General features: G+C 48.2%; 1 protein-coding gene across 1 annotated transcript in view; it reads right to left on the bottom strand.

Moving 5' to 3' along the window:
• SLC6A19 (solute carrier family 6 member 19) overlaps positions 1 to 21,886 on the bottom strand; it is a 752,476-nt gene that overhangs the window by 518,582 nt on the left and 212,008 nt on the right. Inside the window, exon 3 of the mRNA XM_077269478.1 lies at positions 2,253 to 2,390. Coding sequence (XP_077125593.1) covers positions 2,253 to 2,390 — 138 coding nt within the window. The remainder of the gene's footprint in view (positions 1 to 2,252; positions 2,391 to 21,886) is intronic.

Raw genomic sequence — 21,886 nt, 5'->3', positions numbered from 1 at the left:
CATGTCACCTAGCCAAATCAGTTATCATGCTTTTCACTGACGAGGGTCAACAGCCCTAAACACTGTGTCTGCGAATTGAGATACTGATTTGGCTTTTATCAAAAGTCATATTGCAAGGCTCGTTAAAGGGTTGATTGTGACTTGTAGGATTGCTACTTCCAACAGGTGGCCCTATAGAGTTCAAGCCCTCTTTTTCTCTGAAGAGGCAATTTGCATATCTGTGAAAGTTTAGTTACTCTCCCAGTTTTCAATAGTGAATCATAACATTAGCATAGCATAACATTTTAAAATATTTGTATTGTTTGCATTATATTCCCATACAGACATAAATTATCTTAGCATTAGTGTTGAGCGATACCGTCCGATACTTGAAAGTATCGGTATCGGAAAGTATCGGCCGATACCGGCAAAGTATCGGATCTAATCCGATACCGATACCCGATACCAATACAAGTCAATGGGACACCAAGTATCGGACGGTATCCTGTATGGTTCCCAGGGTCTGAAGGAGAGGAAACTCTCCTTCAGGCCCTGGGATCCATATCAATGTGTAAAAGAAAGAATTAAAATAAAAAATAGGGATATACTCACCCTCTGACGCGCCCTGGACTTTACCGCCGTAACCGGGAGCCGTTGTACCTAAGAATGCGCGCTTGAAGGGCCTTAGATGACGTCACGGCGCTCTGATTGGTCCGTAGCGGTCGCGTGACTGCTACGCGACCAATCACAAAGCCGTGACGTCACCTAAGGTCTTTCAAGCACTTGAAATACCTTAGAAGACGTCCGCAGCTTCTGATTGGTCGCGTAGCGGTCGCGTGACCGCTACGCGACCAATCACAAGGCCGTGACGTCACCTAAGGTCTTTCAAGCGCTTGAAAGACCTTAGGTGATGTCACGGCTTTGTGATTGGTCGCGTAGTGGTCACGCGACCGCTACGGACCAATCAGAGCGCCGTGACGTCATCTAAGGCCCTTCAAGCGTGCATTCTTAGGTACAACGGCTCCCGGTTACGGCGATAAAGTCCAGGGGCCGCCGGAGAGGTGAGTATATCCCTATTTTTTATTTTAATTCTTTCTTTTACACATTGATATTAATCCCGATACCGATTCCCGATACCACAAAAGTATCGGATCTCGGTATCGGAATTCCGATACCGCAAGTATCGGCCAATACCCGATACTTGCGGTATCGGAATGCTCAACACTAGTTGTAGACCATAAATTTGTATGCTAAGTAGTGTTGAGCATTCCGATACCGCAAGTATCGGGTATCGGCCGATACTTGCGGTATCGGAATTCCGATACCGAGATCCGATACTTTTGTGGTATCGGGAATTGGTATCGGGATTAATATCAATGTGTAAAAGAAAGAATTAAAATAAAAAATAGGGATATACTCACCTCTCCGGCGGCCCCTGGACTTTATCGCCGTAACCGGGAGCCGTTGTACCTAAGAATGCACGCTTGAAGGGCCTTAGATGACGTCACGGCGCTCTGATTGGTCCGTAGCGGTCGCGTGACCACTACGCGACCAATCACAAAGCCGTGACATCACCTAAGGTCTTTCAAGCGCTTGAAAGACCTTAGGTGACGTCACGGCCTTGTGATTGGTCGCGTAGCGGTCACGCGACCGCTACGCGACCAATCAGAAGCTGCGGACGTCTTCTAAGGTATTTCAAGTGCTTGAAAGACCTTAGGTGACGTCACGGCTTTGTGATTGGTCGCGTAGCAGTCACGCGACCGCTACGGACCAATCAGAGCGCCGTGACGTCATCTAAGGCCCTTCAAGCGCGCATTCTTAGGTACAACGGCTCCCGGTTACGGCGGTAAAGTCCAGGGCGCGTCAGAGGGTGAGTATATCCCTATTTTTTATTTTAATTCTTTCTTTTACACATTGATATGGATCCCAGGGCCTGAAGGAGAGTTTCCTCTCCTTCAGACCCTGGGAACCATACAGGATACCGTCGGATACTTGGTGTCCCATTGACTTGTATTGGTATCGGGTATCGGTATCGGATTAGATCCGATACTTTGCCGGTATCGGCCGATACTTTCCGATACCGATACTTTCAAGTATCGGACGGTATCGCTCAACACTATCTACAACACATACATACATTTATGATAACATATTCTTCACATGCAGTACACAAATCCATTTAAAAATGCATTCATTTTTGGAAGGTTTGGTTATTGTGCCATCTTGTGGCTGTAATGGTTCCTGTTGCTATCTAGTGGAAAAAAAATATTTACCTGTTCGATTTTCATTTAGTGGGCATTCACTCCATGGCAAAGGTTCTTGGAAAGAGTTGAAAAAGTACCACATGACCCAGGCAATAATGGTGTTGTAATACAAGCCAACAAGGAAAGATACCAACATGGATGCCACACCTATAAAGTAAATGAATGTTAAGTACTTTTTCATAAAACTAAAATTCTGAACCACAATTACTGAAAGGCTTAATATAAAAACAGGTAATATGCAAGGAACTATATGAGTGCTGCTGAATCATGCTCAGGAATATGGATAACATTTTTCTGCCAACAAAGTGATGTGTCTAGTTACATCTCCTATTATTATTACATCTCATATTTCCTTAATTAAGAGGTGATTGAAGAGGAAGTATGAGGAGCAAAGAAAGTAAACAGGAAGAGGAAGAAATAGAAAGTATGTGCTGAGCTTTATAAAAAGTCTTTTACCTCACACCAATGTTGGATTCATTACTCAGTACTGCTGTTTAATATACTGCATTCGCTGGCTACTGTATGTGGGCTACTGAAGGAAGAAAGAGAATCCTTTTCTGTGTGCTGTACAGTGTATGGGAGACATCATAAAATCTAGACTCCACTCACTAGCTCAGATTCAATTGCAAATTAAGAGAAAGAGTGGGGAAAAACTGCAGAGGGGAAAATTGGTGAAAATGCAAGGTACAATACACACATGGGACTGTTTATTCCAAAAGGTTACTTGAAAGTACCGTTACCCCAAAGTAAATAACGATAACAGGGTAAGTTCGGGTTCACCGGTTTTGGCCAGACTTTTTTAAAAAGTCCACTTCAGGACCAGATCTCGACCCCAAACACTGAGCCCCATATAGGTCAATGGAGATCTGAACATCAGTGCTGTAAAATGGCCGTGAAATGGTCAAAATAAGGCCTAGGGGGGTAGCAAAAGAAACAAAAATGGGTTAAGAGCAGGACAATTGCCCTTCAAACAAATGTGGATAGAAAAATGATTAAAGGGGTCCTCTCACCATAGCAATCATGGTCAAATAAGAGCATGGGGCAGAGTACCCCTACATAATCAGGTTACAAATTTTGCCCACAGAGCAAGTGAGTCGCCCGCCAGGGCCGTGGGTTACTCGGTACCGGTACTTAAAGGGGATGTCACGGTGGCTGTATCCCGGTCCATGGCCCTGGGCGCCCAAGTAAAAGGGAATGTCTTTATAGGGGTTTTGTGGATAAAGTTTGTTCGTGACTAGTGTTGAGCATTCTGATACCTCAAGTATCGGGTATCGGCCGATATTCGCGGTATCGGAATTCCGATACCGAGTTCCGATACTTTCAGTGTATCGGAAACCGGAATCGGAAATTCACATCATGCAAACTCCCGGTATTTTATGAATAAGCCAATGAGGAATGATTTGAAGTGTGGGCACATCCTGTTCTGCATGGTGGGCATGTAACTACTGGCATGGCTGTGATTGGCTGCTGAAATGATGTCACAACGCCCTTTAAAAGTCGCGGCCGCCATTTTGTACTCACTCTGCTCTGAATTCAGTTAGTGACAGGACGCTGTGTTCTGACTGAGGCCCAGTTTAGAGATTGCGATTTGCTTAATTGTGCTTAATCCAGGCTAAATTAGCAACCGCTGTGTGTTCACCTTGCTTTTGCCTTGCAGCGCTGTTCACAGCTGTCTGCAAGGTCTCTGTGTGTGTGTGTGTGTGTGTGTGTGAGTGCAGCTCACTCTGCTGTCTGTCCATAGCCACAGCCGGTTGTGTTCAGCTCAGGGTGCTTCACTGCCTCATACTGCTAAATCCTTTTTTTTTTTTTTTTTAATTAGTGCAGCCTGCTGCACATTTTTTCAAATATATCCTATATTAGTGGCTTTCCATCTGTATCCTGCTAGATTGTGGAAAATCACTATATAGGATTAGATAGAGGATCTTTGTTTGGCCTTGCAGCGCCGTTCGCGGCTGTCTGCACGGTCTGTGTGGGTGCAGCTCACTCTGCTGTCTGTCCGCAGCCACAGCTGGTTGTGTTCAGCTCACAGTGCGTCACTGCCTCATACTGCTAAATCCATTTTCTTTTAAAATAGTGCAGCCTGCTGCACATTTTTTTAAATATATCCTATATTAGTGGCTTTCCATCTGTATCCTGCTAGATTGTGGGAAATCACTATATAGGATTAGATAGAGGATCTTTGTTTGGCCTTGCAGCGCCGTTTGCAGCTGTCTGCATGGTCTGTGTGGGTGCAGCTCACTCTGCTGTCTGTCCATAGCCACAGCCGGTTGTGTTCAGCTCAGGGTGCTTCACTGCCTCATACTGCTAAATCCTTTTTTTTTTTTAAATTAGTGCAGCCTGCTGCACATTTTCTCAAATATATCCTATATTAGTGGCTTTCCATCTGTATCCTGCTAAATTGTGGAAAATCACTATGTAGGATTAGATAGAGGAGCTTTGTTTGGCCTTGCATCACCGTTCGCAGCTGTCTGCACGGTCTGTGTGTGAGTACTGCACTCACTCTTTAGTGTCTGTTCTGCTAAACAAACCCAAAGTTCACCAAACACTCCACTTTACTGTTGTGTAGGCCACATAAACTCATAATAAAGTCTAGTCCACACTCCATAAAATAAGTGTTTCTTATACCTGTTAGCAGCTGTTCAGGAATTAGCACACTAAGCCGTTAATACTTTTCTGCCTATATTAACCACTCAGTCAGGATGAAGAAGGCAGGGAGTAAGGCACGTGGGCGTGGGCGTGGAGCAGGGAGAGGACGTGGGGATTCTGCGCCAGCTGCGGGCACCGGTGACTCATCATCCCCCAGTTTCAGCAGGGAGCAGACCTTCATGCGCAGCTTTGTCGGAGCTCGCCGTACCCCGCTGCTGCGGGACAAACAAATTGAAGCCATTGTCGGATGGATGGCAGCTAACGCATCGACTTCAATTAGTGCCACATCCTCTCAGGCACAGAGCACTGAAGAGCAACCATCTGTCTCTTCACCACCTGCCAAATTGCCCAGGCAGTCAGAGAGCCCAGGACAGGAGCCATCTCTACTTCTGTTCTCTGAATCTCTTGGCTTGGAAACAGGGGGCCAGCCAAGCAGCATTAGAGAATCAGAAGAAGAGGCTGTATGCAGTGATGTCCAACACCTTTGTCTCTCTGAATCAGAAGAGGCGGATGGGACATTGCCTCCGGTTACAACTTCTCAGTACGCATCAGATGATGAGACTCAGGCACCAGTTTCTGGTGCGTACTGTGCTGCCGAGACTACCCAGGAGAAGCAGTTGGAGGCAGAGGGTAGCGCAGATGATGAGGTCCTCGACCCATCATGGCGTGAGGAACAGGAAGGTGGTGGGAGCAGATCTGAGGAAGAGATTCCCTGAACGGCTGGGAGAGGGAGGGGGAAGACTGCGGCGCCTGGAGCCTCCACTTCGGCACCCATTAGGAGCATGCCTCTTCCAAAAGCCAAAGCGGGCGCTCCCAAGAGTTGCAGTGCCTGGTCCTTTTTTGACACAGTTGCAGATGACATTTGCTTTGTCAAATGCAAGCTGTGTAGTCAGAAAATCAAACGAGGTAGAAATGTCAGCAACCTCAATACCTCAAATATGTGGAAACATGTGCGGACCAAGCTCGTGGTGGAGTTACAAAAACACACTGAAGACCTAGGCCAACCTACAGCAGCACCTACCACCTCTTCAGCTCGTGTTGTTGCCTCTTCCTCCAGCTCACACACTGCTGGTTCGGCTTCCTCACAGGATCGCCATGGAAGAACCTCTGGCACTGTTTTCCAGAGACCCAGTGTAATTCCACCCACAGCACCACGTTCCCAGTCATCCTCACACTCCCTGCCCAGTCTACAGCCATCAGTAGCACAGGTATGGGAGAAAAGGTGGCCATTCTCGGCAAACCACCCACGAGCACAGGCTCTGAATGCAGGCATTGCCAAACTTCTGTCACTGGAAATGCTCTCATTCAGGCTGGTGGAGACTGACAGCTTCCGTAACTTGATGGCATTGGCAGTCCCACAATACAATGTGCCCAGCCGCTTTTATTTCAGCAGGCAAGCCGTCCCTGCCCTGCAAAAGAATGTGGAGGCAAACATCAAACATGCGCTACTAAACGCCGTTAGTAGCAAGGTCCACCTCACCACCGATGCGTGGACCAGTCACCATGGACAGGGACGATACCTTTCCCTCACTGCCCATTGGAGCTGGGTACAGACATGGCGAGTGGCGCTGTATGTGAACTGCCAACGCCAAGGATTGCAGGAATCCAGTCTGTGCACATTGACTCCTGCTCATACTCCAGTTCCTCAGAAACATCGCTGCAGGAGCCGTCACGGCCTACCTCCACCTTGACCCGTGAACGCTTACCTGTTACAACCGATATGAGCACAGCTGTGGCCAAATGTCAACAGGTCGTACTTAAATTAATTTCTTTGGGGAATCGAAGCCACACAGCGCAGGAGCTCTGGAATGCCATCAATTCTGAGAGCGACAAGTGGTTTGCGCCAGCGAATCTCCAGACAGGCATGGTAGTGTGTGACAATGGCTGAAATCTGGTGGCAGCTCTGGCCCTTGGCAATCTCACTCACATCCCATGTCTGGCACATGTGCTCAATTTGGTTGTGCAGAGTTTTCTGCGGGACTATCCGGATCTTGATGCACTGCTGCACAAGGTCCGCCTTGAGTGTGCTCACTTGCGGCATTCCAGCATGGCCAGATCGCACATTGCAAGTCTGCAGCGCCGATTCCGCCTTCTTGAACATCGCATCATATGTGACCTCCCCACCAGGTGGAATTCCACGTTACATATGTTGGAGCGGTTGTGTGAGCAGCAGCCAGCAGTAATGGAGTACCAGCTGCATCAGGCGCAAAGAAGTCACAGTGCGCGCCGTTCAGACTTCACAACCACTGAGTGGGCCACTATGAAGGACATCTGCCAGGTTTTGCGGGCCTTTGATGAATCCACGCGGATGGCGAGTGCAGATGATGCGCTAGTCAGCATGACTGTCCCCCTTATCTGCCTGCTTGAAAGAACCCTGCAAGCGCTAAGGGATGAGGTGGTGGAAGAGGTTGAGGATGGGGAGTTACCAATTCCATCAGCTTCTGGACAGTCTGCGCGACGTGGTTCCTCACAAAGGAATAGGCAGGGGACCTTTTGTGAGGAGGATGAGAAGGAGTCAATGGAGGAGGAAGACATCTTTCCAGAGGAGGGAGTTACACAAATCTCCAGTAGTCAGTATGTAGAGCGAGGGTGGGGTGATGCAGAGCAGGCAGACATCACGCCTCAAGCAGGGGGCAGCGTTTCTTGGCCAGTTGGTAGTCTGCAGCACATGGTTGATTTCATGCTGCAGTGCCTGAGAAACGACCGCCGCATCGCCCACATTCTTACCACAGCTGATTATTGGGTGTACACCCTCCTCAACCCGCGCTACAGGGACAATTTGCAAACCCTCATACCACCGTTGCAGCGGGAGCGTAAAATGCGGCTGTACCAAGACACACTGGTGCAGTCCATCATCTTCTCCAGTCCAATCGAGGGAAGTGCTGCGCCTGCTACTGCTTTGCAAAGCAGCTCTGTGCGTAGAGGCAGTGGAGGAATCTCTGCACAAAGAGGTAGCAGAAGCAGTGGCCCAGCACAAGCCAAGACCAGTCTGTTCCAACAGTGGCAAAGTTTTGTGTGCCCGCCACAAATGTCTACACCATCACAGACGGTGACGGATCCAGTCAGCAGGAGGCCACGTTTCAGTCAGATGGTGACAGACTACATGTCTTGCACTCTCAGCGTACTCCCAGATGGCTCTTCCCCCTTCAAGTTTTGGGTCTCTAAGCTGGATACATGGCCAGAGCTTAGCCAGTATGCATTGGAGGTGCTGGCTTGCACTGCTGCCAGTGTATTATCGGAACGCGTCTTTAGTGCTGCAGGTGGTGTACTAACAGACCGTCGCATGCGACTATCATCCGATAACGTTGACCGGCTTACTTTTTTGAAAATGAACAAGGCCTGGATCTCACAGGAATTTGCCACTCCTCTTACCGATTAAATAATTGGTTGACAACAGTATCCAGGTCTCCAGCTGTGTTCATGTTTCAACCACCTGAACTTTAATCCCTGGGCTCCAACACCGCCAGTTGCTGCCCAGAAGTGCCGGCTGCACAGACAACACATGACCCAGTGTTATTGGGTTTCAGTAATGTCCGCTGATCCCCTGCTGTGTATCCGGCAACGTGTCCAGCGACCGCCACGCTGGCACTACAACAGCAATTAAAGGGAACCTGTTCCCCCCCAGGCGTCTGTAACAGAAAGAGCCACCTTGTGTAGCACAAATGCTGCACAAGGAACAGGTGGCTCCTTTAGTTCTGCTTCTTGCACACGCTGCACTTAACACTTATAAAATATGTGTCCCCTCATACCGTGAAACCGTCCCGTAGGTGGGACTTTCCTTTGCTATGAGACGTAGCACAGCCGGCATTCATACCCCCATGGTGCCGAACGCCGCCTCCTCAGCGTTGTTTGCATCTGTCCCGGAGCTAGCGCTGTTATGTTTAACCTTGGGCATGCACAGTTAGCGCTGCCCGTCTTCTAACATCATTTGGTGTCATGGTAACTGTGCCTGTGCGGCCGCACCGCCCGATAAAGCGCCTCGCAGTGTCTTCAGATTTAGTCCCACTGCAGGGCTGGGATTCCTGGGCATGCACAGTGCATATCTTCGCCTCTCCCTCTTCTCCCTCCACCTTCTACAGACAGTGTGGTGTCAGCTGATCCCAATTCACATGCCACGGCCGTGACGCCGCACACTCTGAAGAAGGCAGATGGAGAGTAGTGAGAGGCGAAGATATGCACTGCGCATGCCCAGGAATCCCAGCACTCTGCTCCTCCTGCTGTCCCTGGGCTCCAACACCGCTGGTTGCTGCCCAGAAGTGCTGTTTGCACAGAGCCAAACACCTCGCCAATGTGTTAGTGGGGTTCAGTAGCACCTGCTGCTCCCCTGCTGTGTATCCGGCAATGTGTCATGCGACCGCCACGCTGGCACAACTACTGAAATTTAAGGGAACCTGTCCCCCCCCCCAGGCGTTTGTTACTGAAAGAGCCACCTTGTGCAGCAGTAATGCTGCACAAGGAAAAGGTGCCTCTTTTCATTGTGCTCCTTGCACACGCTGAACCTAACACATGAAATGTGTCCCCTCACACCGTTAAACCGTCCCGTAGGTGGTACTTTCCTTTGTAATGTGACGCAGCACAGCCGTCATTCCTACCCCTTGGCGCCGTGCGCCGCCTCCTCAGCATTGTTTGATTCTGTCACGGAGCCTGCGCTGTTATGTTATCCCTTGGCCAGGCACACTTAGCGCTGCCCGTCTTCTGACATCATTTGGTGTCAGGCAGGCTGTGCCTGTGCGGCCGCGCTGCCCGAGATCGCAGTATTTTCTGATTTAATCACACTGCGGGCCTGGGATCCATGGGCATGCGCAGTGCATATCTTCACCTCAGGCTCTCACTCATCTCCCTCCGCCTTCTTCAGACTGTGCGCCGTCAGCTGATCCCTAATAGCATGCCACGGCCGTGACGCCGCACAGTCTGAAGAAGCCGGAGGGAGGGGAGTGAGAGGCGAGGATATGCATTGCGCATGCCCATGGATCCCAGGCCCGCAGTGGGATTACATTAGACGACACTGCGAGGCGGGATCTCGGGCAGCGCTGCCGCACAGGCGCAGCCAGCCTGACACCAAGTGATGTCAGAAGACGGGCAGCGCTAAGTGCGCCTGGCCAAGGGATAACATAACAACGCAGGCTCCGTGACAGAATCAAACAACGCTGAGTAGGCGGCGCATGGCGCCAAGGGGGTAGGAATGACGGCTGTGCTGCGTCACATTACAAAGGAAAGTCCCACCTCCGGGACGGTTTAACAGTGTTTTTGGGACACATTTCATAAGTGTCTAGTTCAGCGTTTACAAGGAGCATAATTAAAAGAGACACCTTTTACTTTTGCAGCATTAGTGCTGTACAAGATGGCTCTTTCAGCAACAAACGCCTGGGGGGGGTTAAAGGTTCCCTTTCAACTTGCTCCAGTGCAGGCTTCGGCCTACACTCTGCTCCTCCTGCTGACCCTGGGCTCTAACACCGCCAGTTGGTGCCCGGAAGTGCTGGCTGCACAGAGAAAAACACCCGTCAATGTGTCAGTGGGGTTCAGTAACGCCAGCTGTTCCCCTGCTGTGTAGCTGGCAACGTGTCCTACAAACGCCACGCAGACACAACAGATATTAAACTGCCTCCAGTGCAGGCTTTGGCCTACACTCTGCTCCTCCTGCTGACCCTGGGCTCTAACACCGCCAGTTGGTGCCCGGAAGTGCTGGCTGCACAGAGAAAAACTCCCGTCAATGTGTCAGTGGGGTTCAGCAATGCCAGCTGTTCCCCTCCTGTGTAGCCGGCATCGTGTTCTGCATACGCCACGCAGACACAACAGATATTAAACTGCCTCCAGTGCAGGCTTTGGCCTACACTCTGCTCCTCCTGCTGACCCTGGGCTCTAACACCGCCAGTTGGTGCCTGGAAGTGCTAGCTGCACAGAGAAAAAACACCCGTCAATGTGTCAGTGGGGTTCAGCAACGCCAGCTGTTCCCCTGCTGTGTAGCCGGCAACGTGTCCTGCAAACGCCACGCAGACACAACAGATATTAAACTGCCTCCAGTGCAGGCTTCAGCCTACACTCTGCTCCTCCTGCTGACCCTGGGCTCTAACACCGCCAGTTGGTGCCCTGAAGTGCTAGCTGCACAGAGAAAAATACCAGCCAATGTGTCAGTGGGGTTCAGTAACGCCAGCTGTGCCCCTGCTGTGTAGCCGGCATCGTGTCCTGCAAACGCCACGCAGACACAACAACTGAAATTAAAGGGAACCTTCCCCCCCCAGGTGTTTGTATGTATAACAGCCACCTTGTACAGCAGTAATGCTGCATTAGTACAAGGTGGCTGTTGTGAATTTGCTTTTTGCTCCCTCTAGTGGTTACTAGTTTTTTGACTCTGTTTTTTCTGTCATTCCTTTTATCCGCACCTGGGTCGTTAGTTAGGGGTGTTGCTATATAAGCTCCCTGGACCTTCAGTTCAAGGCCTGGCAACGTAGTTATCAGAGCTAGTCTGCTGTGCTCTTGTCTACTGATCCTGGTTCCGGTTATATCAGCTAAGTTTGCTTTTTGCTATTTGTTTTGGTTTTGTATTTTTGTCCAGCTTGTTCCAAATCTATATCCTGACCTTTGCTGGAAGCTCTAGGGGGCTGGTGTTCTCCCCCCGGACCGTTAGACGGTTCGGGGGTTCTTGAATTTCCAGTGTGGATTTTGATAGGGTTTTTGTTGACCATATAAGTTACCTTTCTTTATTCTGCTATCAGTAAGCGGGCCTCTCTGTGCTAAACCTGGTTCATTTCTGTGTTTGTCATTTCCTCTTACCTCTTTACTGGAGATCTCTGAGTCCTCAGTTGTTATGACCCCAATGGCGAGGGTCTCAGAGGAACGTGGAAGTCTGCAGAATACAAAAATCCAGCTCATAGGGCAGTGGTAACTGGGTTGACCATATATCTACTCCTAACGCCAACACTAGAAGTAGCCGGGGATCATTCCTACGTTGATTCTAGATGACACGCGCCAGCCGGAGAATCTAACTACCCCTAGTAGAGGAAAACAAAGACCTTTCTTGCCTCCAGAGAAGGGGACCCCAAAGCTGGATAGAAGCCCCCCACAAATAATAACGGTGAGGTAAGAGGAAATGACAAACACAGAAATGAACCAGGTTTAGCACAGAGAGGCCCGCTTACTGATAGCAGAATAAAGAAAGGTAACTTATATGGTCAACAAAAACCCTATCAAAATCCACACTGGAAATTCAAGAACCCCCGAACCGTCTAACGGTCCGGGGGGAGAACACCAGCCCCCTAGAGCTTCCAGCAAAGATCAGGATATAGATTTGGAACAAGCTGGACAAAAATACAAAACCAAAACAAATAGCAAAAAGCAAAAAGCAAACTTAGCTGATATAACCGGAACCAGGATCAGTAGACAAGAGCACAGCAGACTAGCTCTGATAACTACGTTGCCAGGCCTTGAACTGAAGGTCCAGGGAGCTTATATAGCAACACCCCTAACTAACGACCCAGGTGCGGATAAAAGGAATGACAGAAAAACCAGAGTCAAAAAACTAGTAACCACTAGAGGGAGCAAAAAGCAAATTCACAACAGGTGGCTTTCAGTTTTACTCCTTGCACACGCTGAACTAAACACTTATAATATGTTTCCCCTGATAAAGTTCAACCGTCCCGGAGATGTGACTTTCCCTCGTAATGACACGCAGCAACCCCCTAGCCAGCGTGCGCCACCTTCTTAGCGTTGTTTGAATCTGTCCCGGAGCCTGCGCTGTAATGTTATCCCTTGGCCATCCGCAGTTAGCGCAGCCCGTCTTCTGACATCATTTGTAGTCAGGCTGGCTGCGCCTGTGCAGACACGCTGCCCAAGATCACACGCCTCAGTGTCTTATTTGTTCTCACTGCAGGGCTGGGATTCATGGGAATGCGCTGTGCATATCTTCGCCACTCACTCATCTCCTTCCGCCTTCTTCAGACTGTGCGGCTTCACGGCTGTGGCATGTGATAAGGGGTCAGCTGACGCCGCACAGTCTGACGCAGGAGTAAGGACATGAGTGACAGGCGCCGATATTTACTGCACAAGGCCATGAATCCCAGCCCCGCAGTGTAAGTAAATCAGAAGACACTGCGGGGCTGGGATTCATGGCCTTGCGCAGTAACAGCGCATGTCCAAGGGATAACACAACATCGCAGACTACGGAACACAAAAAAGCAACACTCAGGAGGCAGCGCCCAGCACCAAGGTGGTATTTTTGACAGCTGTGCTGCGTCTCATTAAGAAGGAAAGTCCCGCTTCAAGACAGTTTGACGGTATAAGGGGCTAAATTTTATACGTGTTTCATTCAGCGTGTGCAAGGAACGAAATTAAAAGAGCAATCTTTTACTTGTGCAGCATTACTGCTGCACAAGGTGGCTCTTCTAGTTTGTAACACCTGAGGGGGGTTTAAAGGTTGCCTTTCAATTTACTCCAATTAGGCTTCGGCCTACACTCTGCTCCTCCTGCTGTCCCTGGGCTCTAACACCGCCAGTTGGTGCCCGGAAGTGCTAGCTGCCCAGAGAAAAACACCTGCCAATGTGTCAGTGGGGTTCAGCAACGCCAGCTGTTCCCCTGCTGTGTAACCGGCAACATGTCCTGCAAACGCCACGCAGACACAACAGATATTAAACTGCCTCCAGTGCATGCTTGGGCCTACACTCTGCTCCTCCAGCTGACCCTGGGCTCTAACCCCGCCAGTTGGTGCCCAGAAGTGCTAGCTGCACAGAGAAAAACACCTGTCAATGTGTCAGTGGGGTTCAGCAACGCCAGCTGTTCCCCTGCTGTGTAGCCAGCAACGTGTCCTGCAAATGCCACGCAGACACAAAGCTGCCTCCAGTGCAGGCTTCGGCCTACACTCTGCTCCTTCTTGATTCCTTGGGCTCTAACACCGCCAGTTGGTGCCCGGTAGTGCTGGCTGCACAGAGAAAAACACCCGCCACTGTGTCAGTGGGGTTCAGCAACACCAGCTGTTCCCCTGCTGTGTAGCCGGCATCGTGTCCTGCAAACGCCACGCAGATACAAAGGACCTCCAAATGCCTCCAGTGCAGGCTTCGGCCTACACTCTGCTCCCCCTGCTGACCCTTTGCTCCAACACCGCTAGTTGGGGCTCTAGGAAGAGAATCTTGAATAGGTCCCCATCCTGGTTCCAGTACCATCAGTTGGTTCCGGGTAGAGCCTTTGGCTTAGGTGCCTCCTTCTGGGTATCTGAATTCCACCAACATCAGGTGGTCCTTGGTAGTGCTTTCAGGCACGGGTACCTGCTGCTTAGTTACCGGGTTCCAGTAACGTCAGCTGGTCCTCGGTAGTTCCATTGGCTCTTGTACCTTCCGCTACCCATCCGGGTTCCAGTACCGTCAGCTGGTTCTCGGCAGTGTCTTTTGCTCTTGTACCTTCTGCTCCCCATCCTGGTTCCAGTACTGTCAGCTGGTTCTGGGCAGAGCCTTTGGCTTAGGTGCCTCCTTCTAGGTATCCGAGATCCACCAACGTCAGGTGGTCCTTGGTAGTGCTTTCAGGCACGGGTACCTCCTGCTAAATAACCAGGTTCCAGTAACATCAGCTGGTCCTTGGTAGTTCCATTGGCTCTTGTACCTTCGGCTACCTATCCGTGTTCCAGTACTGTCAGCTGGTTCTCGGCAGTGTCTTTTGCTCTTGTACCTTCTGCTCCCCATCCTGGTTCCAGTACCGTCAGCTGGTTCCGGGCAGAGCCTTTGGCTTAGGTGCCTCCTTCTGGGTATCCGAGTTCCACCAACGTCAGGTGGTCCTTGGTAGTGCTTTCTGGCACGGGTACCTCCTGCTTAGTAACCGGGTTCCAGTAACGTCAGCTGGTCCTCGGTAGTTCCATTGGCTCCTGGACCTTCGGGTAGCCATCCGAGTTCCAGTTCCATCAGCTGGTTCTCAGCATTTTCTCAGTCGTCTTGTACCTTCTGCTACATTTCCAAGTTCAAGACCCTAAAGACAAAGACCCAGAAGACCACCCCTAAGATGACGACGACACCAGAGACGACAACCACTGAGATGATGACCCTGGAGACGATGACCCTGAAGACCACCCCGATGACGACGACCCCGATGACGACGACGACCCAGGAGACGATGACCCTGGAGACAACGACATGGAAGACCGAGAAGCCGAAGAACAAGAGGCTGCAGAACAAAGAGCAGAAGAACATTAAGCATAAGACTAAATATCAGAGCAAAAGATATTATCTAAATTATAAGCAGAAAAAGACTAAGCAGTGTATGGGGGTGAGTCCGTTCCTCCTCGTGGTGCCCCTGGATAAAGCCTGCTGCTGTAGGCCAAACTGAACGCGGACAAATCCTGTTTTAAATCTTTTGCGACAGGCAGAACGGAAGGTGTAATCTCCAAACTTTGATAGATAACAACTACAGGAATGCCTGTCACACATAAGATTTTGATGAAGAAGATGAATATGAAGGAGATTATGAACTTGAATATGAAGAAGAAGTAGAGTTGAATGAGAAGAATATGAAGATTTAAAAAAAAAAGAATAATAGGAAGAAGGTGAAGAAGAAGAGGAATAAGGTGGAGAAGAAGTTGATGAAAAAGATGCTGCTGCTGAGGATGATGAAGAAAGTGTGTTAGAAGTAAAAAAAAGGTGCAGAGCATGGAAGTAGAGAAACATAAATATCTGACAAAATCTAAAAAATCTAAATGAAGTCAAAATCTTTGTAACTCCGAACGTCTTAAAAAATTTATAATTCCTGCTATTCCATTTGAATGGGCTAAACCTCTATGCCTTTAATGTCCCCTCCACCTTCTCCGATACATTCTACGTTATTCTTAGTTGTTTTCCTTCATGTGGAATTAGGCTACAAGGAAATAAAGGGTTTATTTTAATTCCGATATTTTGCTCCCATTGACTTGCATTGGTATCGGGTATCGGTATCGGCGAGATCTGATATTTTGCTGGTATCGGCCGATCCTATCCGATACCGATACTTTCGAATATCGGAAGGTATCGCTTAACACTATTCGTGACGCCACCTGTGGTATTCGGTCAGAGGGGACCGACGCTGCTTAATGGGGTCCACTGGGGTGATGTTATGGCAGCTAAGATGGTATAATTCCCACAGGTGAAGTAGGTCCCCAGGGCTCCCAGTGTGTAGATGGATTTGGTGAATGGTGTGCAGGTTTGCAGTCTCTTTCCTTCGTTTACTGAAGAATTCAGGCAGCCACAGTCCAGGGCACCAAATCACAGGCAAAGGCAGGGTCCGGCCGGCTTGGAAGTGAGTTCAGAGTCCCCTTTACCAGGTAGAGTTAGAAGCCTTCCTACTAGCGCTGTGGTGTAGTCCTTTGCTGCCTTAGGCCTCACACAAAGTCCTCACTGTTCTCTCTCTCCCCCTTAAAGGCTAGGACAATACCTGTATGACAGGTAACGCAAGCCTTTTTACAGGATCTCTATCATGACCCGGGCTCTATTCGTTACTGTGTCTTGGTGTTGAGGCAGACAGGTGACTTGAAATCAGCTGCCCTGCCAGTTTCTGCTGTGCCACCTGGAGTCAGACACAAACACGGTCTTCCGGCTACCGGTATCTGCGCTCTGCAAGGAGGTAGCTCAGTCACAGCTATTCTCCCCAGTGGTTTCCTCTTCTTTGCCTTGCTCTCCTGCACTCGGACTACAATCTGTCCTTCTTTCTGTATTCTCTTTCTCTAGGAGCTGCAGCACCTCTTGGCTGCGCGGCCCCTTCAATCCTTCCGGCACTCTCTGTCTAACTGCTCTCTCCTCTGTCTCTCTGACAGACTGACTGACTTTCCCTCCAGACCAGAATTTATATACACATGTAAAGCGCCATGGAATAAATGGCGCTATAACAATAAATAATAATAATAATAATAATATATAGGGAAGGACTCATAAACTGGATTAGCGCTCCCCTTCTGGCCTGGAGTGTGAACATGTATGCTTGTGATTACCTGATAGAAGAGATCCTACGTAGCTTCCAAGCATGACATCAATCTTCCCATGAGGAAAGCAATGCCACTGTAACAATCAGGACCCTGGGGTGTTACACATGGGACACAATACCCCCACAGCTCCAAAATGTCTGCAACAGTAGCGTACGTTACAAATGCTGATGATAACAAAAACTGCCTTGCTACCAGCAGTCCAGTAAAAAATTTCACCCACAGAGCATATTTACACATTTCCCCCACAGCAGCTGATAACGAATTTCACCAACAGAGCATGTTTCCACATGTATCGCACAGAAGCTGATAAAAAATTTAATTTCACCCTTACAGCATGTTTTCACATTTCACTAAGAAAGATGATGACAAATTTCACAGCAAGACAATGGGCCACAGTACCCCCACAGCTAAAAATGTTTGCTCCAGTAGTGTCTGTTGCAAATGCTGCCAGTGTAAAGCTCTTCGAATGATCTTGGATTGAGCTGGTGGTTCTCAATGAGGCTTGCTAAGAGCAGCTCAGTTAAAAAGTTTCAAATACAGAGCATGTTTCTACATTTTTCCCACTGAAACTGATAACAAATTTTACCCACAGAACATGTTTACACATTTCCCCCACAGAAGCTAATAAGAAAATTTCATCCACAGAGCATATTTCCACATTTCACTCACAGAAGTTGCTAAAAAAATTATACACAGAGCATGGGGCACAGTAACCCCAAAGAACCTGCTTAAAAATTTCACCCACACAACATGGGCCAGAGTACTCCCATAGAATCTTCTTAAAAATTTCACCCACAGAGCTTGATATAGAGTAACTCTACAGAAGCAGCTTACAAATAACACCCACTGAGGCAAACTTTTATCTTTAGTGGTGTATATTAGGGTACTGTCACACAGTGGCACTTTGGTCGCTACGACGGCAAGATCCGTGACGTCCCAGCGATATTGTTACGATATCGCAGTGTCTGACACGCTACTGCGATCAGGGACCCCGCTGAGAATCGTACGTCGTAGCAGATTGTTTGGAACTTTCTTTCGTCGTCAAGTGTCCCGCTGTGGCGGCATGATTGCATCGTGTGACACAGGTTGTATACGATGTGAGCACAGTAACCAACGGCTTCTACATCACAAATACGTCATGAAATTATCGCTCCAGCGCCATGTATTGCAACGTGTGACCGCAGTCTACGACGCTGGAGCGATAATAATACGACGCTGCAACGTCACAGATCGTGCCGTCGTAACGACCAAAGTGCCACTGTGTGACAGTACCCTTAGAGCAGCCACTGATAAAAAGCTTGTAGTTGATTCCAGATACAGCTGGTGGTCTGCCACAAGGTTTGCTACCGCCAGTCCCAGCCCCTTTGCCTTGGGACACTTCCCCAATTCTGTTGCCAGTGTCTCGGGGAAGTATTTCCCTTGAAAAATTGGTCTACAAAGAAGGCAACCACGCATGAATACTTCAGATAGAGATAATGGAATTGTACTTTGTTTCTATATTCTCGTTTGTTTGAACTGAGGCCATGATTAAGAGGGGACCCAGTGTAACTCAAAGTGAAGGCACTATCAGGCTATGTGCACACGTTGCAGTTTTACCTGCAGATTTTTCTGCACTAAATCTGCAGCTCTTGGCAGAAAACGCAGGTGCGTTTTTAGTGTGTTTTTTGCATGGTTTTAATGCTTTTTTTTTGCGAATTTGTATGCGTTTTTGAAAGCTTAAAGGGAACCTGTCACCCCCAAACTCAAAGGTGAGCTAAGCCCACCGGCATCAGGGGCTTATCTGGGGCATTCTGTAATGCTGTAGAAAAGCCCCCAATTTATCCTGAAAGATGAGAAATAGAGGTTAGATTATACTCACCCATGAGGGGTCCGATGGGCGTCGCATACCGGTCCGGGGCCTCCCATCTTCTTACGATGACGTCCTCTTCTTGTCTTCAGGCTGTGGCGGGAAAGATCAGAGAGGCCCGGTGCCTGCGCACTGCAGTACTTTGCTCTGCCCTCAACAGAGCAGACAAAGTACGCCTGCGCCAGAGCCGCAGCCTGAAGACAAGACGAGGACATCATCCTATGAAGATGGGAGGCCCCGAACCGGACCGCGATGCCCATCGGACCAGAACAGAACCGGGACCGCCCCTGGGTGAGTATAATCTAACCTCTTTTTCACATCTTTCAGGATACATCTGGCATTACAGAATGCTGTAGATAAGCCCCTGATGCTGGTGGGCTTAGCTCACCTTCAATTTTGGGGATGACAGGATACCCTTTAATAAAGATCTCTTAATGAACAAAAATAAAAGATTTGTGATGTAATTTCTTGTCCAACCTCCTCTTTTACATTTGTCCAACCCACACTCCATTATACACAGTTAGACAGACAGATAGATAGATAGAAGGAAGGAATTAGATAGAGAGATAGATACGGGATAGACAGATAGATCTATAGATAATATCTATTGATCTATGTATAGATATTTGCCTCATTCCTTCTATCTATCAATGTATCTATCTCATTCCTTCTATCGATAGATAGATAGATAAATAGATAGAAGGAATGAGATAGATAGATAATAGATAGAAGGAATGAGATAGATCTATAGATACATAGATATATCTATTCATATATCTATCTATAGATTTATCTATCCATACATATATCTATGGATTGATATATCTATGGATAAATGTAGACAGGGCCGGACTGGGACTAAAATTCAGCCCTGGCATTTGAAGTTACACAGGCCCACTTGTCGCATGGTGACTGTATAATATCTTTGTACACTTGTAGGTTACAAGAAGTTAGGGGAGTGTAACATGACTATATAACATATAATCACAGCTGTATGCAGCATTACAGCTCAGTCACCATAGAATGTAATACAGCACAGCCCCCATAGAATGTAATGCAGCACAGCCCCATAGAATGTAATGCAGCACAGCCCCATAGAATGTAATGTAGCCAGCCCCCCATAGAATGTAATGCAGCACAGCCCCATAGAATGTAATACAGTACAGCTCCCATAGAATGTAATGCAGCACAGCCCCCCATAGAATGTAATACAGCACAGCCCCATAGAATGTAATACAGCACAGCCCCATAGAATGTAATACAGCCAGCCCCCATAGAATGTAATACAGCACAGCCCCCATAGAATGTAATACAGCACAGCCCCATAGAATGTAATACAGCACAGCCCCCATAGAATGTAATACAGCACAGCCCCCCATAGAATGTAATGCAGCACCAGCCCCATAGAATGTAATACAGCACAGCCCCCATAGAATGCAATACAGCCAGCCCCCATAGAATGTAATACAGCACAGCCCCCAACAGAATGTAATGCAGCACAGCCCCATAGAATGTAATGCAGCCAGCCCCCCATAGAATGTAATGCAGCACAGCCCCTATAGAATGTAATACAGCACAACCCCCATAGAATGTAATGCAGCACAGCCCCCATAGAATGTAATATAGAACAGCCCCCATAGAATGTAATACAGCACAGCCCCAATAGAATGTAATGCAGCACAGCCCCCCTAGAATGTAATACAGCCAGCCTCCATAGAATGTAATGCAGCACATCCCCCACAGATTGTAATGCAGCACAGCCCCTATAGAATGTAATGCAGCCAGCCTCCATAGAATGTAATGCAGCACAGCCCCCATAGAATGTAATACAGCACAGCCCCATAGAATGTAATACAGCCAGCCCCCATAGAATGTAATACAGCACAGCCCCGTAGAATGTAATACAGCCAGCCCCCATAGAATATAATACAGCACAGCCCCCATAGAATGTAATACAGCCAGCCCCCCATAGAATGTAATACAGCACAGCCCCCATAAAATGTAATACAGCACAGCCCCCATGGAATGGAATGCTGCCAGCCCCCCATAGAATGTAATACAACACAGCCCCCATAGAATGTAATACAGCACAGCCCCATAGAATGTAATGCAGCACAGCCCCCATAGAATGTAATACAGCACAGCCCCCATAGAATATAATACAACACAGCCCCCATAGAATGTAATGCAGCACAGCCCCCATAGAATGTAATACGGCACAGCCCCCATAGAATGTAATGCAGCACAGCCCCCATAGAATGTAATGCAGCAAGCCCCCATAGAATGTAATGCAGCCCCCTCCCCCAATAGCCCCACAATCCAGTTATCACTCATTGATATATATATAATAAAAAAAACACTCTACTCACCTTTTCTCTTGCCCCGCGCTGCTCCTGGCTCCGGTCTCAGCAGCTGCAGTCTGCCCGCCCGACACACAGCAGGTACGCGATGATTTGACGTCATCGCACACCCGCAGTGTCAGAGGCAGAGCGGGGAATGATGGGAGAGGGAGCGACAGCAGGCGCTCTCTCCTCCATCATTGCATTCAACTGTACCGGCGTCTATGATGCCAGTATAGTTGAATGCGGGGTGGGGAGTGTGCCAACAGCGGGCCCACTACTTCCACCGGCCCTTCTGGCATTTGCCAGAACTGCCCGATGGCCAGTCTGGCCCTTGATGTAGATAGATATATGTATAGTTAGATAGATATATGGATAAATATATCTGTGTATCTATAGATATATCTATCTATAAATATATCTATAGATAGATCTATCTATAGAGAGATAGATCTATCTATATACACAGTACAGATCAAAAGTTTGGACACATCTTCTCATTTAAAATTTTTTCTGTATTTTCATGACTATGAAAATTGTAAATTCAAATTGAAGGCATCAAAACTATGAATTAACACATGTGGACTTATATACTTTTATATTTTTTAAACAAAATTGTGTGGAATTAATATGTGCACCCAAGGAAGTAGGTCCACTTTCAGACTGTAATTTTTTGTAGATTGGACATCTTGGATGATGCTGGGATTGTTGCAATAATATCACAGTTAATAATTATATGAATTTGTATCCAATTTAAATGTTGATCAGAATTGGAATCAGTCATATATAATATTGTATAGGGACTCTTTGAGAAGAGTATCGAAGTATCCCTATGTTTGGTCCACTAGGACTAAGTGTTGATGAGTGAGATTTTACTAGCACTATA

Source organism: Ranitomeya variabilis, chromosome 6, assembly GCF_051348905.1.
Source record: "Ranitomeya variabilis isolate aRanVar5 chromosome 6, aRanVar5.hap1, whole genome shotgun sequence".
NCBI classification, from domain to species: domain Eukaryota; kingdom Metazoa; phylum Chordata; class Amphibia; order Anura; family Dendrobatidae; genus Ranitomeya; species Ranitomeya variabilis.
Note: the sequence above shows the minus strand (reverse complement) of the source record. Positions and strands in the feature narration are given on the sequence as shown.